Source organism: Ursus americanus, chromosome 30 (genome assembly GCF_024610735.1).
Source record: "Ursus americanus isolate L20-20 chromosome 30, mUrsAme1.1.p, whole genome shotgun sequence".
In the NCBI taxonomy this organism is placed as follows: Eukaryota; Metazoa; Chordata; class Mammalia; order Carnivora; family Ursidae; genus Ursus; species Ursus americanus.
In genome coordinates this window covers 1,998,268-2,013,959 of record NC_142156.1, presented here as the reverse complement: position 1 = coordinate 2,013,959, position 15,692 = coordinate 1,998,268, and the positions used below count along the sequence as shown (strand labels likewise).

The following is a 15,692-nucleotide window of genomic DNA, read 5'->3' as shown; positions in this document are numbered from 1 at the left end:
TTCCTGGACATTGGAACCCTTGAAACAAGAGTTCCCGTCTTGGGACCTGCCGATTCCTCTTTTTGCCCATTTTTTTTTTCCTACTGGAGTGTTTTTCTTTACATGTCCAGATACTCTTTGCCAGTTCTATGTGTTGCAAATTTCATGGCCCAGTATGTGGTGTGTCTTCATTCCATGCTTTGATAAACAGAAGTTGATGACTTTAATATAGTCAAATTTATCCATTTTTTTCCCCTCGTGATTTGTGTTTTTGTGACTGATGTTAGAAATTCTTCCCTTTGGAGTCAGATGATGTGGGCTGGAATCTCAGGGCTACACACGCTAGTTGTGGGACCTTGGGAAAAGACCTAATATCCCAGAGCCTCACTCCTCCTCTGCAAAATGGGGATGAGGACAGCATGCCCCCACAGGGTTATTTTGAGGAGGCTTGTAAAGCACATCATCACCTCCCCTGTCAACACACCTCACCCCATTCAGGGACCCCACACAGGACGGAAAGGGTACCTTGCTCTCTAGCAGGTCTGCGTTCTGCCGGAGTTCACTGCGTGACTTCTCCGATCTTTCTAGCTTCTGTCTCAGCATCGTAAGCTCCTCCTACAAAGCAAACACCTTAACAGAAGCCGTCCTGGACCAGAGGCAGTAGTTCCACGCGGGGTAAGAGCAGCTGAGGAATAGAGTGAGTGATTCTGCCAGCCCATCTGTGATGATGCCCAGATGCTAAGTTCCTACACCCCTACACCGGGCGTCCCCCCCCATTTCTGAATATCCACGTCCCAGTCTAGGGGCTGAATGCAAATCCTCAGAATGAGCCCATTGCTTGACCCAGGACTGGGGATGCCTGGGTGAGATGGTGTGCTTGACCCTTCACCCTCCCCAAGACCGCTATCCTGCCAATGGCTCAGCCTTACGCTTGTAGAACCACCATCAGGAGCAGCCCAAATGCCCACCCACAGCAGACTCTGGGATGAACCACAGAAAGGAGTACTGGGCTGTCATGGAGAGAGAACCAGGAAGACTTCTGTGAAACTGGACATGGCACGACTCCCAAAATACATTTCTAAGTGCCAAATACTAGTGGCAGAAAAATATAAACAGTATGCTACCTTTGGTGTAGGAGAGAAAGGAACTCCGTGTGCGTGTGCGAATTGGCTAACTTTGCAAGAATAAACAACAGCAAAGATAAACCAGAAACCAATTGAAATGGTTACGTATAGAAGATGGGCGCTACTGGGGCAGAAGCAACAGCAAGGGGAGTGTTTTCCAAGAGGCAAAGAGATCAAGGACTCAAGGATTCCACCATGAGTCTCTCTGGGGTGGACCATAAGTGTTCACGTGCCCCTGGGTAGTAATGGGGTATCTGCCTAGCACCCACAAGCCAAGAGCGTAGCTGGACACAGGAGGGAGGGTGGTCTGTGTCCTTGTTGATGGCAGCGGAGGGATCTCTGGAAGGGGGCAGCGAGGGCTGCAGGGCAGAGCATTTCTAGATCTAGAATCTGCAGAGTGGGGCACTGGGTCTGGACATAAGCACTGACATGGGGGTGAGAAAAGGGAGCGGCCACCCCGCACCCTGCCTGCCACCCGGACTGACCTCCTTGGCATGGAGCTGCTCGTCCCCGATGGTGGTGCTCAGCAGGGGCCGGAGGGAACCGAGGAGCTGCCACCACGACCAGTCCTTGACCGCCAGGAACGCAGCCATGTTCTTCTGGATGCTCTGTGCGGCCAGTCGGCGAATCTGCAGGGAAAAGAGACCAGAACCTCGAGGGGCCCTTCCCAACCCAGGGAAGGTGGAGGAAAGAGAGCAAAGGGGGTGGTGGCAAAAGGGATGGAAAAAGAGGGTTCATAACTAATGGAAGAGATCGGCTAACTTAAAAATTAAAAAAGCTTCTTTTCGGGGGCCTGGGTGGCTGAGTCCATTAGGTGTCTGCCTTCAGCTCAGGTTGGGGTTCCGGGGTCCTGGGATCCAGTCCCATGTCGGGCTCCCTGCTGAGTGGGGGATCTGTGTCTCCCTCTGCCCATCCCCCTGCTTGGACTCTCATTCTCCTCTCTCATAAATAAATAATCTTTTAAAAACAAGCTTCTTTTCAACAGTACTGTAATAGTGCTGTATAGTGACAGGTGGTAACTGCACTTGTGAGCCCAGCGTAATGTATAGACTTCAGTCACTGTGTTGTATGCCTGAAACTAATGTAACACTGGGTGTGAACTCGACCCCAAAAAAAGTAAATAAATAAAAAATGTTGGTAAAGTTAGAAAAAAAATTTTTTTTGAAAGCCCCTTTTCTTCCAGTCGGGCTCTGGGCATCAGACATTACACCCCAATGTAATCTTGCATGACCTAAGAAGAAGAGGAAGAGGAGTTGAAAACACGATAGAACAGAATCACAGTCTTGTGCGGGTCTTAGCTTCAAAAGCCACTGTGAAAGGCAAATCCTTGAACATCCCTGAAATTGCCCTCAAGATACAACGGCCATGATTATGTCACGAGTTGATATTCAGGGGTATCACGTCAAGTGAGTTTAAACACGAATTCCATGTTCTCAAACCTGAGCGTGCATCACAAGCACGGGGAGAGCTTGTTAAAGCACCGATGCTGGGCTCTACCCCCAGAGGGTCTGATTCAGTAAATCAGGGCCGGGCCCGAGAATTTGCATGGTTAACAGCTGCCCCGTTGACATGGATGCTGTTGGCCTGGGGACCACCCCTAGAGAACCACCGGCCACATCCATTCGTGTCTCAGGTGGGAACCATGCTGACTACCAAACCAGGAGACCCGTCCCCGTCATCACCATCACGATGGCCGATGCTTGTCCAGCTGGTACAGCTCTCCCTGCAGGCCAGGCAGCACGCTGAGCACCTTACAGACTAAGCTCAGTTCTCGCCACAGCGCCAGGAATGCAGGCGTGACTGTCATTTCCACTTTACGGGTGGGGAAACTGAGGCACAGAGGGACCCGGTCACATGCTCAGCACCACACCGCTGCCCGATGGTGGGGCTGGGATTTGCACCCCTGCAGCCAGGGTGCAGACAGAATCCGGGGTCTTTATTCATCTCCACTCCGAATCATTCTAAGGGCAGAAGCTACTGGAGAGCAGTGGGCCAGTGGAGCTGCCCACAAAATTTTAATTATTAATGTTCTTGCCTTTGCCTGCTTTTACCAAGTGCGTGTACTTGAATTTACAGATTCCTATAAACTGGAGGCTCAGGTAGTGAGACTGGGAGCTAGCCGTAGTACTTAATAATGAGGCTACGAAGGGAAGAGCAGCTAGCATCTCGATGGCACGCACCATGCTAAGCGTTCATGACCCCATTTCACCTTGACCCAGCTGCTAAGCGGCGGAAGCGAGATTCAAGCATAGCTCTTGTCTGTCTCCAGAGCTGTGCTGCCTTTTCTCCGTGGTTCAAGCTACAGAAAGGAAATTCAGTCTCCAAAAGTCTCCGATGATCGTGGCCCAGGGTGGCTCAGAACTGCGGACTCCGAACTGGCCCTTTGGTCCCCAAAGCCTCAGTGGCCAGGTCCTGCTGTGTCCTGCCTGCTGGCCCATGAAAGCCAAGTTCTCCAGAGATGGGAAAGGTGGAAACTGTAACCGACCCAGCGGGGCTCGGACCACCCCATGAAAATCGAGATCAAGCGTGACATCGTTGGTAATTTGTTGTCAACGTCCTAGAAACAATCATAACATCTTGCAAAGTGTCGCTTTGAAGTCCTGCCATTCCAGGCGAGCTCATGGGCCAGCAGCACTGACACCGTCATGGTAGACCTGCAGAGCCCCGTGCTCAGCCCAGACCCACGGATCTGAAACAGCATGTTAATACCCCGCAGGGTTTCATGCGCGAGCGCGGGTGTGAGAAGCGCGCGATCGCAGCCCCCAGATCAGCTCGGATGCTGCTTTGCCAGGACCTCGCGCCTCTGCAGGGCTGACGAGGCGCGCTGGCTGCCATACCTTCAGCTTCCTGAATTCCTGCCGAGACAGAAAGCCCTTACAAGCCGCCTGGAATAAAAGGATCCTGTGAGACGCCAGCTTCTCCCGCTGTCTCTCAAGCCTAGAGACCACGCCTGCCTTGAGGAAAACCTGGAAGGAGAGAAGGTGGCAGGTGACTCCTCTTGAGCTGAATCTGGAGCGCGAGGCGGTTGCCACTGAGAAGCCAGTTTCCTCGCTGCCACCCGAGATATTCTGTTAGCAGGTGCCCATGACCAAGGGTCTCCATGATCAAAGCATCTTGCCTCTTGGTGTCTCCTCTTTCCCTTCCTCTCGCCCCTGGATGCTCAGAGCGTGGCCCCCATGAGTGGCATTGTCACCCCCAAGGAGCTTGTTAGAAATGCAGAATCTGGGACCCCACCCCAGACCGGCTGAATCAGAGCAACATTTTAACAGGATCCTCAGGGCACCCAGGCACGCAGATGCCCAGGCTTCGCCCCAGGAAAGGTGGAATCCACGGGTTCAGGGAGAAGCCTGGGAATGTGCATTCTTTCCGGTAAGCGCCGCCGGCCATCTGAGAGAAGCAGTGCCCTTGAAATCCCCTTGGTCCTGCCTTATAAGGAGGGGCAGAGAATGCTGGGCAGACTGAGGGCAGCCCTCCGTGGCCAGGAGAGGAGGGGGCCAGGCTGGTGCTACCCACAGTGGGTGTTCAGGCATCTAGCGGAAAAACGGCTGGTGGCCCATGATTTCCAGGCCTCCGCTTATCAATAATGGATGGAGATCCCCTCTGCAGCAAAGTGATCAATGCCTCCTCGGCACCCCACAGGGCCCCCACAGACTGCAGGGCGCACAGAAGGGTTTTCGGACAACCTGACGCTTTGGGGCCAGGCCGGCTCCGGCCAGCGTGGCAGGGCAGTCACAGCCCCCCCAAACCTCCCAGCAGCAAAGCAAAGATGCCCTAAGGGCCGGGGAGCTGAGTCAGTGACAGGAGCATGGGGTCACTTCTCAGATGCCCATCTGCTGCCAATTTCTACGACCAGCCCGGCGTGTTTCTTTGCCAGCTGTGACTAATCACCCCCAGAGATGCTCAGTGTCTTCAGGGGCACTGGATCCATCAGTGCCTTTATCTTTTTTTTTTTTTTAAAGATTTTATTTATTTATTTGACAAGAGATAGAGACAGCCAGCGAGAGAGGGAACACAAGCAGGGGGAGTGGGAGAGGAAGAAGCAGGCTCCCAGCGGAGGAACCTGATGTGGGGCTCGATCCCATAACGCCAGGATCACGCCCTGAGCCAAAGACAGACGCTTAACCGCTGTGCCACCCAGGCGCCCCCATCAGTGACTTTATCTTAATCAGTGATACTATCAAGCAATCGGGCACATTATCCATCAATGTCGTGGATTGGAACCAACCACTCGAGATACTCAGGGAAAGTATTTCACGTGCATCATCCTATATGGTAGTTATGGCGATCCCCCCATTTCACAGAAGGAGAAACTAAGGCTAAAAATGGCATCCTCCCCCCCACCCCCCACTGGGATCCTCCACCAGCAAGTGGCAACAGCAGGAATATCTCCCTCCGTCTGACTCCGGGAACAGACTACAGTTACCACTGAATGTAATTAACATTTGCATGGCATCTAGGTTTTTCAAAGCTCTTCCTCCTATGTCCCATTTTAATACAGAGTAACCTTCTCTTGGCCCAGGGAGATTATGTAACTGACTTCAGTTCACGCAGCTGACGAGCCACAAAGCCAAGCACCCCATTCTCATTATCAACGGGAAGCTTCATGTCCTCCTTCGCTACGATACCAACGTCTGAAGTTTGGGCTTGAATTGCAATTTGATTCCAGGTGGAACAAAGGGTCTCCGTCGATTGGCCATTCCCCTAACCTATCTGCGGTGACGGAGACCACCCTGCCTATCGCACAGCGAACCCTTCCCCAATGGGAAAATGAGAATTTGCACGCCCAGTCGGTGCGAATTCTGTTTTGCAACCTTCCCTGGCCTTACGGAACACTTCCTATCAGCCAGAGCCACCAAGACAATTAGCCTCATTGAAATAAAGACACGATTGACTCATTACCTATCAGATTGCCTCAATAATGACTGTATTAATTTCACAAGCTAGCGAGTCCCAAAAGCTGCTATAAAAAAAAATCAACGATCAAAATGATGATAGCTCTAGTTCGTATATTACAAAAGCTGCCAAAACCACTATTGATTAAGTATGAAGCTTTCATGAAAAAGATCATTGGAAACGACCATACACAGAACGGGAGTAAGTCATCGGTTGCGCAGAATCTTATCTTGATTTTTTTTTCCCCTTTAAAGAGCAGCTTGCCGACCACAAGGCAATGGGTTTCCACCTTTTTCATAAATGTCATGGCCCTCAGCATAGGACTTGATAAGGCCCCAGGGGCTGAGAATCACAACGAAACATCTAAATTAGTTGCTTTCCGTGGGTCCAGTGGCTTATCGGACCCAAGCAGAGTGCAACATTCCAACAGCCCCACATTTAAGGAATCTATGCGGGCCACTGCTCAGGGAAGCTGTTTTTCCTCTAAAAATGCTGAAGGCCACGGTTTTAAAAATCTGACATGACAATAGCTCCCATATCTGGGACCGCTGAGGAATTAGCTCCTGTCCTAGTCATTTTTCAGATTAGAGGAGAGTCATTCTTTAAACATTACAATGTGAGCTTATTTGATGAACGTCTTGCCCCCCTGACAAACGCATTCCCCAAAGAAATGACAACGGACTGATTCCCACAGCCCACTTGGGGGGTAGGAAGCTGTGGCTCCGTTTTACAGATGAGGGGACAGAGGCTCAGAGGCCAAATCCCACTCACTCCGGATTCACACAGCTAGAAAGGGGTAGAGCTGGGGTATGGACCAGATCTACCTGTTCTTTCCTCCTCTTCATGACCTTCCCACCTCGGAAGTGTCTGATCCTGCCATGCCTAAGACATTCACGTCCCCTCAAAGATTACAGGCTAGCCTGGCTTCCAAAGGATATACTGACCTTAATTTCCTCCCGACTGTTTCTTAATGAATACCAAATATTACTCGAGAACAACCTCTTTTTTTGTTATAGGGATGTTTTGGCTTCTAGATTTCTTGTCCTTGCCATGTGAAATGTGTATGAAGACTTCTCCTCTATTTTCTTCCCTGCTCTACAATAGTCGTTGAGATGATAGAGACGGACTTTTATACTCATTAAAAAAACTGAGTAATTATCCAGACCACTGGTTCTCAAACTTGAACATGTGCTGGGATCCCCTAGAGGGCTGGTTACAACCCAGACTTCTGGGTCCCACCCCCCCCAGAGTTTCAGATTCACTAGGTCTGAGGTGGGGGCAACTGAGCATTGATGTTTCTAGCAAGCTCTCGGGGGGACACTGCTGTGATGCCAGTCCAGGGACCATCTTTTGAGAACTGCTGGTCCACAGGGATGACGTTCTTGGAGCTGAAGAGTAAATGCTCTGATTCTGGGCCATAAAGACCCGTTTTCAGGTAAAGACTATGTGATACATTTCCACTAATAAATAGCAGAATTCACAACATGTTGAAAAGACCCTGGAGTGAGGGCGATACCAGTTTTCATGGGAGCTGTAAGTTACATACTCCTAGCTAACCGGAAGGCCTTGAAAAGGGGCTTACTTCCCAGAAGCACAGTAAAGAAGGGATTTACTAATTATCGCATAGGAAGTTTCGAGAGGAAAGAGGAACAATATATGAAGTGCTTGGCATAGCTCCTGGCCATGGGCAGAAGCCCAGGGACCCACAGATTTGTTCCCTCTTCTGGAAAGGTCTACAAAAGTCCAGTCGCTGCCAACTCCTAGCGGGATAAATCAGGCTGAGACCACAGTAGACGACAGCTCCTGCCACATGTTTTAGCAGGAGGAAGCGGCCTGCGGGGAAAGGCTTATGTGTCTATGGGCAAGGACTGAATGAAAGACTGTGAGCTCTCCAGGGGAGTGGATGTGATGGGACAGGATGCTCAGGGTTCCAGGAATGATGAATGGCCAGTGATGCCAGCATGGTGGGCTGCTGGAGACCAGGGTCCTTCCCCCAGACCCTCGTATGGCAGCTGGTGGTGGAGGTGATTGACAAAGGTTTACGGGTCGGGGTTAGTCAATCAGGAGATGAGTGGGGAAGTGAAGGGAGCAATTTTTCCTTTGGTCTATTCTCTCTCCAGTTTTTGTCTCTGAACTTTGACCCTTTTCCCCTGCCTACTACGTGACCCTTGAGTTTACAATCTCAGTACCCCGCTTCCCAAACTAGAATCCATGGAACGCGAGTTCTGGCAGTTGGTAAGGGGTCTTCCGAAAAGATGAATGGGTAGGGAGTCCGCGGTCAAATAGTTTGGGAAGCCCTAATTACGATGTGTTCTTTCTTGGAAACTGAGGGGCTATATGGGCATATCAGGACTCTGGGAAATTCTTCTCTAAATGTTGAAACTTTTGGGAAAGCCTTTTGGCTCAACACCAGTTTGGGAAAAGCTCCTTCTCTCAACATTAAAATCATGTGCCTTCTCGTGGAACCCTAACTTTTCACTTACTGCTTCTAATCAGCTGGGACTAAAATTGGGTTACTGTTGGTTGCAAAGTAAAAGTTATAAGTCTCTGAGTGAACGCGAGTGTTCTTCTCGGATTTTAAGACAGCTCTTCCCGAGGCTCAGAAAGTCACACCGAGGTGCAAGATATTAACTCTTTCAGACCCCTTTGGTCCCTGGAAGGGTAACGAACCTCTAACACGTGATATTTCCCAATGTTACTTCCTCCCATATTATAACATGTTATCTTCCTGGCTTTGTCAGATAGGCAGGGCAGAAAATCGCCAGCCCTATCTGCAGTTTGCTGAAAAGGAGGCCCACAGGGCTAGCGGATGATGAAGTAGGACGAGAATTGGGGCTCGTCTGGGTCTGTGATGGGATGAACGAAGTGACCTAAGAAAGAAGTTCTACTCACTTGGCTGTGCCCAACGATTACTGCCTTCTTCTCCAGATTCAGGGTCTGCAGGAGCTCCTCCACAGCCTGGGGAGAAGAGGAGAGATAAAGAGAGACAGAATGAGACAGCCCCCCATGGGAGGTCAGGCCGGCCGGCTGGCTGAGGCATCGGGAAAGAGAGGATGACTCCACGGGTCTGGGAGTCTAAGCCACAGAGCCCCACCTCACCCGGGCAGGTGGAGAAGATAAGCATGTACTGAGCACCTACTGTGTGCCATCTACTCTGCTGGGATCCTCACAGACACCACCCCCTTGCATCACTATGGCAACAGGAGGTGGGTCCTCAAACCACCACGCTCCTTTACAGAGGGAAAGGAAAAAAACAAAACACACAACCCAAAGATGCAAACGTTAATGAAAGATGTGTCTGCTACGGAAAACAGCATGGCAGTTCCTTTAAAAATTAAACATTGGATTACCGTAGGATCCAGCAATTCTCCCTCTGGGTGTATACCCAAAAGAAGCGAAAGTGGGGACTTGAACAGATAGCGGTACGCCCACGTTCATAGCAGGGTTATTCACAGCAGCCGAGAGGTGGAAGCAACCCAGTGTCTAACCACGGATGAATGGAGGCACAAAACATGGGATAGACACCCAGTAGGATATTAATCAGCTTTAAAAGGGAAGGAAATGGGGCACCTGAGTGGCACAGTCAGTCAAGCACCTGACTTGATTTCGGCTCAGGTCGTGAGATCGAGCCCCACATTTGGCTCTGCGCTCAGTGGGGAGGATGCTTGTCCCTCTCCCTCTGCACCTCCCCTTATTTGCACTCTCTCTCTCAAATACATACATACATACATACATACTTAAAGTCTTTAAAAAAAATAAAAGAGAAGGCAATTCTGACCCGTGCTACAACACGGATGAACCCTGAGGACACGATGCTTAGTGAGATAAGCCAGTCACACAAAGACGAAAACTTACATGGGGTACCTGGACTAACCAAACTCCTGGAGACAGGGAGTAGAATGGTGGGTGCCAGGAGCTGGGAAGGGGGAGGGGAGTTCGTGTTTAATGGGGACAGAGTCCCAGCTTTGCAAGATAAAGTGTTATGGAGACGGACGGTGGTGATGGTTGCACAGCAGTGAGAACATGCTTAAATGCCACTGAACCGCACACTTAAAAATAGTTAAAATGATAGGGGCGCCTGGGTGGCTAGGTCGGTTAAGCATCTGCCTTCGGCTCAGGTCATAATCCTGGGGTCCTGGGATTGAGCCCTGCATCGGGCTCCCTGCTCAGTGGGGAGCCTGCTTCTCCCTCCTTCTCTGCCCTTCACTCATACTCTCTCACTCATGCACTGTCTCTCAAATAAATAAATAAAATCTGCTAAAAAATAGTTAAAGCAGGGGCGCCTGGGTGGCACAGCGGTTAAGCGTCTGCCTTCGGCTCAGGGCGTGATCCTGGCGTTGCGGGATCGAGTCCCACATCAGGCTCTTCCGCTATGAGCCTGCTTCTTCCTCTCCCACTCCCCCTGCTTGTGTTCCCTCTCTCGCTGGCTGTCTCTCTCTGTCAAATAAATAAATAAAATCTTTAAAAAAAATAGTTAAAGTGATCAATTTTATGTTATGTATATTTTGCCACAACTAAAAAACAACAACGACAACACATGAAGGCATTTCTCCAAGGTTAGAAGTCACACGGGGGCAGATTAAAATCGAAGTCTATCTGACCACACTGCACCATCTATGATTCAACCGCCTTGCGTGCCCAGAATGATTCCAGAGGCCCCAAGGTCCCTAGGAATTTCACCTGCTGTGTCACTGAAGTTTGCTGTGACAGCCTCCCTGGCACTCTGTCCTTCCCCCATTGTACCTGCCAGAGACGACCGCACCTTCACAAATATTTTCTGAATAAATGGCATGGCTGTTACGCGTGTGTGCCTGACCCAGAGTATGGGCAGGGGGATCCTGTGTTTGATTCATTTCTTATTTCCTCTGCTCCACCTGGTACTGTTCTAGGCACACAGTAGGAGCTCAATAAATACCATGATGGAGCAAAGAAACAAACGAGTGATTCAACAGAGGTGGAAGCATGGGGGGGCAGAAGGAGAAGGGCAGGCCCATGCAAGAGACCTAAATTCACTCAAAGACATTTCCTGAACACAGCCTTGGCCAAATCACAGCCATGTCACGGGATTTCCCTTTGTCATCAAGGTATCCGGGCTCTGAAACAGCTGCTGGAGATGTGTATCCTCAGGAAAATACGTGTCACGACTGCTTCCTTGGTGCCTGCGATTCCCCTCCCACTCCACCTCCACACCAACCCTCATGGACCTTCCATTCACTGAAAATCACAGTCTACTTTTGGAATAAACTGCCAGAAAAGTAACTGCCACACTCAAGAAACAAAAGGTATTTCAGGTCTGGTGTAATTTACTACATAAGTTTCAGTTCCATGGGTCACAAGCATCACAGAAAATTTCCTAAGATACTTGAAAAAAGAAAGCCTATTAAAAGTCTGGTCCAAGACTATCATCTAGGAACAATTTTCCTCCTCTGACCTCCTGGAAGAACATTCTATAATGCCCCTCCCCCAAATTCAGTGGTTTTACTTATTACATTTTAGCCAAAAATGTTCCCAGGGAGCTGTAGACAGCAGAATGCATAAAAACCAATATATCCAAAACACAACATCTTTTCTCTCTGCACAAGAGCAAAACAAAATAAAAATTGGCTGAAAATAAGATGGATGGATGAAAAATAAATGAAACCTACAGCCAACGAAATTTTTCCAAGTCGACCTTGGTGTTAACACCCAGAGTAGATGCTTGGGGGGAAAAATCAGAATTTGGAGGAGCTAGACCTAGCTGGGCTGAGATCCTGCCTGGTTTTACCACTTATAACTGTATGACCTTGGACAAGCCCTTTACTCTGAGCTCCAGGTTCCTCTTCAGAAACATGAGGGAGAAATAATAGCATCTATTCTCGAAGACTCTGTGGTTGTTCTTGCAGAAGACTCCATGCCACACCTGCCATATAGTAAGCACTCAATAGACATGAGGAGTTAGTCCTACTAGTCCTTGAATGAGTCCTACTGGTTCTGTCTTGGTCAAAACTTGGCACAGGTGCTTCGGAACGTAAACCAAGCCTCCTTTTCTCAAGGACACCCCCAAACACCCCTACTCAAGGATTCTTCCCCATATCCCTCACTTTCTTAGAGCCCCGTAGATGTCTCTGTAGCCAAGATCAGGCCTAACAAAGACATTCTGTCCTGTCGATCTCATATTACAGGTAAGAAAGCTTATGTCCCAAAGGATGGAGCTAATGAACTATGCTCCTTGCCCTTGTTTTCCTCACCTGCAAGATGGTGCTAATGTGCCCTGCATAGACCGTAAGGGTGTTGGCACAGTGAACTGAGAATCTGTGTAAAGGTCTTTGTAAGCGATGTCGTACTTGATTGCTCTTATCGTTATCATAGCGAATATTGCTCTTAGATTGAACCATATGAAATTGGCACTTGCTTAGGTCAATTACCAGTGACTGGATTTGTTTCTACACAATGTCAATCACTGTCCAGCAGCCAGTTGGTGGAAGACAGGGCAAGAATTCGGATTACTGTAACAGATTTCTTCCCTGTCCTGCATCTTTAAGGAATCAGCTATTCCACCCTAATTATCCAGATATTTGAGGTTTATCCCTCCCCACATGAAATGCTGAGTAAAATGTTGGCCATTTTGCTCCAAGGAAATGGTCTGTCCTTGTGCTTTTGAGTCTGAGCATGGCTTTCGGGGCTTTCCACGTAACTCGTTTTATTTTCAAACCTCCGCAACACTTATTACTTGATGCCTGTTTTACAAAGAAAGTGAGGTCCGGTGTCATGAAATCATGTGCTAGGAAATATGGCAGAAGGAGATGCAACCCCAGGGAATGAGATTCTTGAGCTCGTCCTCTGCCCTCTGATGCTGGGATCCTGTCCAGCGCCATTACTCATTGGCTGTGTGACCCTGAGCAAGCCACACCTCCTCTCTGATCCCCCATGTCCTAATCTACAAGATGGTGTCATTACATCTACCCTCCAAGAATGGAGAGGAGCTTTAATAAGGTCACAAAGGTAGCATGTAGGAGTGAGACTTACAGAATGGTGGGGGAAGGAGCTTGAGAAATCCTTTGCTCTTTCCCAAAAAACAGTGATAAAAATGGATACAATTTTTGAAAGCAACAAGTTTGATAGTCTGGAAATTGAACAAGGGGATACAACAAATGGAGAAGCATTTGTTCAAAAAGAAAAAAACAAAACTATTGAATCTCAGGTAAGAAGAGCAGGAGATTGCAACAATCTTGGCCAGGGCTGTTCCAGTCCCTCCACCAAGCTCTGGCACTGTGGTAATCCTCCCAGGGAGAGGCAAGCCGTAAAAACCAGTGGCTTTGCTGCCACAGGGGGCTTAGACTGAGCAAGTACAGGAAAATCCCATGCCCGGGATCGTTGTCAGAAACAGTAGTGATCTTGGCAGCAAAGAAATAGAGAAGGTCAATAGCACAGCTAGCATAAGATTGTTATCTGGATTGGGGCAAGCAATGGACATTGACTAGCCCGAAACCTGATGAAGGGACATAGGGAATGGACAGCCCTGTGGGCCTTGACAAGCCCCCACATGTTCCTGGCCCTCTGGAGGGCTGCACACAGGCCGGAGGGTACATGCAGGCCCAGGAGAGACTGAGAGAGCTCCTAGCTATCTATACATCCCTATCTAAACGTAAGGCCATGTACACAGGCAGAAAATCTGTGAAAGGGCCAAAAGAGTCATATCTGTGGCACAGCGGTGAGTGTATGAATATTGGCTATAGTTCCCAACCCACACGTAGCTCCATCTGAATCAGGGAAAGGCTCGCTGATTCACGGTGTTTGATTACGACCTGTACTGCCTGCTAAGCTCTGCTGACAAAGGGACAGCCCCTGAGAATCCAGGATTTTTAATAAAAACAGGAATGAAAAACCTAAGCAGAGACATCAGTAACCTCATACCGTGGGGGAGACAGACTCCATAAATCTAGTCCACATACATTACTAAATAATTGGGAAAAGATCAGAATCTGGAGATGCTATTATGTATTATCGAAAACGCCCAGTTTCAGCTTTAAAAAAATAATATAAGACTTACAAAGAAACTGGAAGGTGGTGACCTATACTCTGAAGGAAACAAACAAAAAAGCTGTCAGTAGAAACGCTTTGTGGGCTTCGATGTGGGACTTAACACAGACGGCCAAGCAGCTGTCATCACGCACACAGCGCTCGCTCTCATGCCTGGCGCATGCTACATCTCGGTAAATCCTCACAACTGATAGAGGTTCGGAGGTTATCGAGCCCTCCTGGGCTCTGTAAAGTGGTGACACACCCTTCACCTCCACTCTTCCGGGCTCAAATTATGAGTCCTTGAATCACCTGGGAGAAGGCCAGCTCATGCCTCCACTTCCAGAACCCCTTTGTGTCCTAGTATTTTGCAAAGAATGTTCTCTCCGGTGTTCAACAAGGATGCACCAACAAGCATGTGATCTGACAGCTCATGTTAAGCTGAACATGCCAGACAGGCAATGAGAGACTCCAGGAATAATGGAGAGCCATGGAGGGGAATTCTTCCCCAACTCACTCCTCGGCGAGTAGTGTGGTGTGAAGAATCCGTGTCTGTGGAATCAAATGCTCAGACAGGGAACCATTTGGCTGTTATGAGCACAGCGCCTCTTTCCGGAAACCCACACTATGACCCAACAGCCACCATGGCCCCATGGCCGCCATCTGTTGCATAGCTGCTAGGTGCCAGGCACTTTGCTTATGCCCTGTGAGCGTTGCCCATGTTCATACAGTTACCAGATATCAAGGGGTGTGTGGATGAATGGAGGGATGGGAGAAACAAGGATTTGAATACGTCTGTCTGATTCTAAACCACATGCTTTCAACCACTGAAGCACTGATCAAATCAACCCATAAAGGTGGGACTATGTCTCTGTTATTTAACTCCATATGCTCAGAACCGTATATAGAATGCTGTATGCACACACACACACACACACACACACACACACACACACAAATTGGGTTGGTTAACACTGAATGCAGGGGCACCTGGGTCGCTCAGTTGGTTAAGCATCTGCCTTCGGCTCAGGTCATGATCCCGGAGTCCCGGGATCAAGCCCCACATCGGGCTCCCTGCTCAGTGGAGAGCCTGCTTCTCCCTCTGCCCCTCAGCCCACTTGTGCTCTCTCTCTCTCTCTTTCACTCTCTCTCTCTCAAATAAACAAAAACTTAAAAAAAAACACTGAATGGAAAATGTGTACAATTATTAAAACAGTAAACCCCAACTGGAGGAAGACAGTAATGTGAGTAAGAAAAGAACGGTGACTACGTTGCAGGGGCTAAGGCCATGGGAACCCCTGAATAATGGTTCAGCACTGTTCAGTGGACAGCTCCCCTCCTAACCTTGGGCTCCTATGGGGCCCCTTCCCAGCAGAAAGGGGCTCAAACAAATTCAGAGGAAACTGGGGGTGTCCACAAGGGTCTGAGATGGAACAAGAATGGCTGCCTTTGAGAAGATAGATTGACATCCCTTAATTGTGTTCTTCAAATCAAGTCCGCAGGGACAGATTTTGTTGGCTAAAATCAATCAACACTTAGGCACTCTGAGGAGAAGAGGGCAGGCCCTAGGGTTTCCTCACATCGACCGGGGAGACTTGGCAAGTCCTGCCTGAGCAGCAGAGAGATGGAAGAGACCAGAATCTGGGACATGGCCAAGGTGAGCTGACAGTATCCCTTGACTGACCTGCCTGATAGTTC

At 49.1% G+C, this 15,692-nt stretch overlaps 1 protein-coding gene across 1 annotated transcript in view; it reads right to left on the bottom strand.

Moving 5' to 3' along the window:
• MYO18B (myosin XVIIIB) overlaps nucleotides 1-15,692 on the bottom strand; it is a gene marked incomplete at its 5' end in the record, with an annotated part of 232,250 nt that overhangs the window by 138,102 nt on the left and 78,456 nt on the right. The window contains 4 exons of the mRNA XM_045791207.2: nucleotides 505-594; nucleotides 1,589-1,732; nucleotides 3,941-4,069; nucleotides 8,889-8,954. Of these exons, the coding sequence (XP_045647163.2) occupies nucleotides 505-594; nucleotides 1,589-1,732; nucleotides 3,941-4,069; nucleotides 8,889-8,954 (429 nt within the window). The remainder of the gene's footprint in view (nucleotides 1-504; nucleotides 595-1,588; nucleotides 1,733-3,940; nucleotides 4,070-8,888; nucleotides 8,955-15,692) is intronic.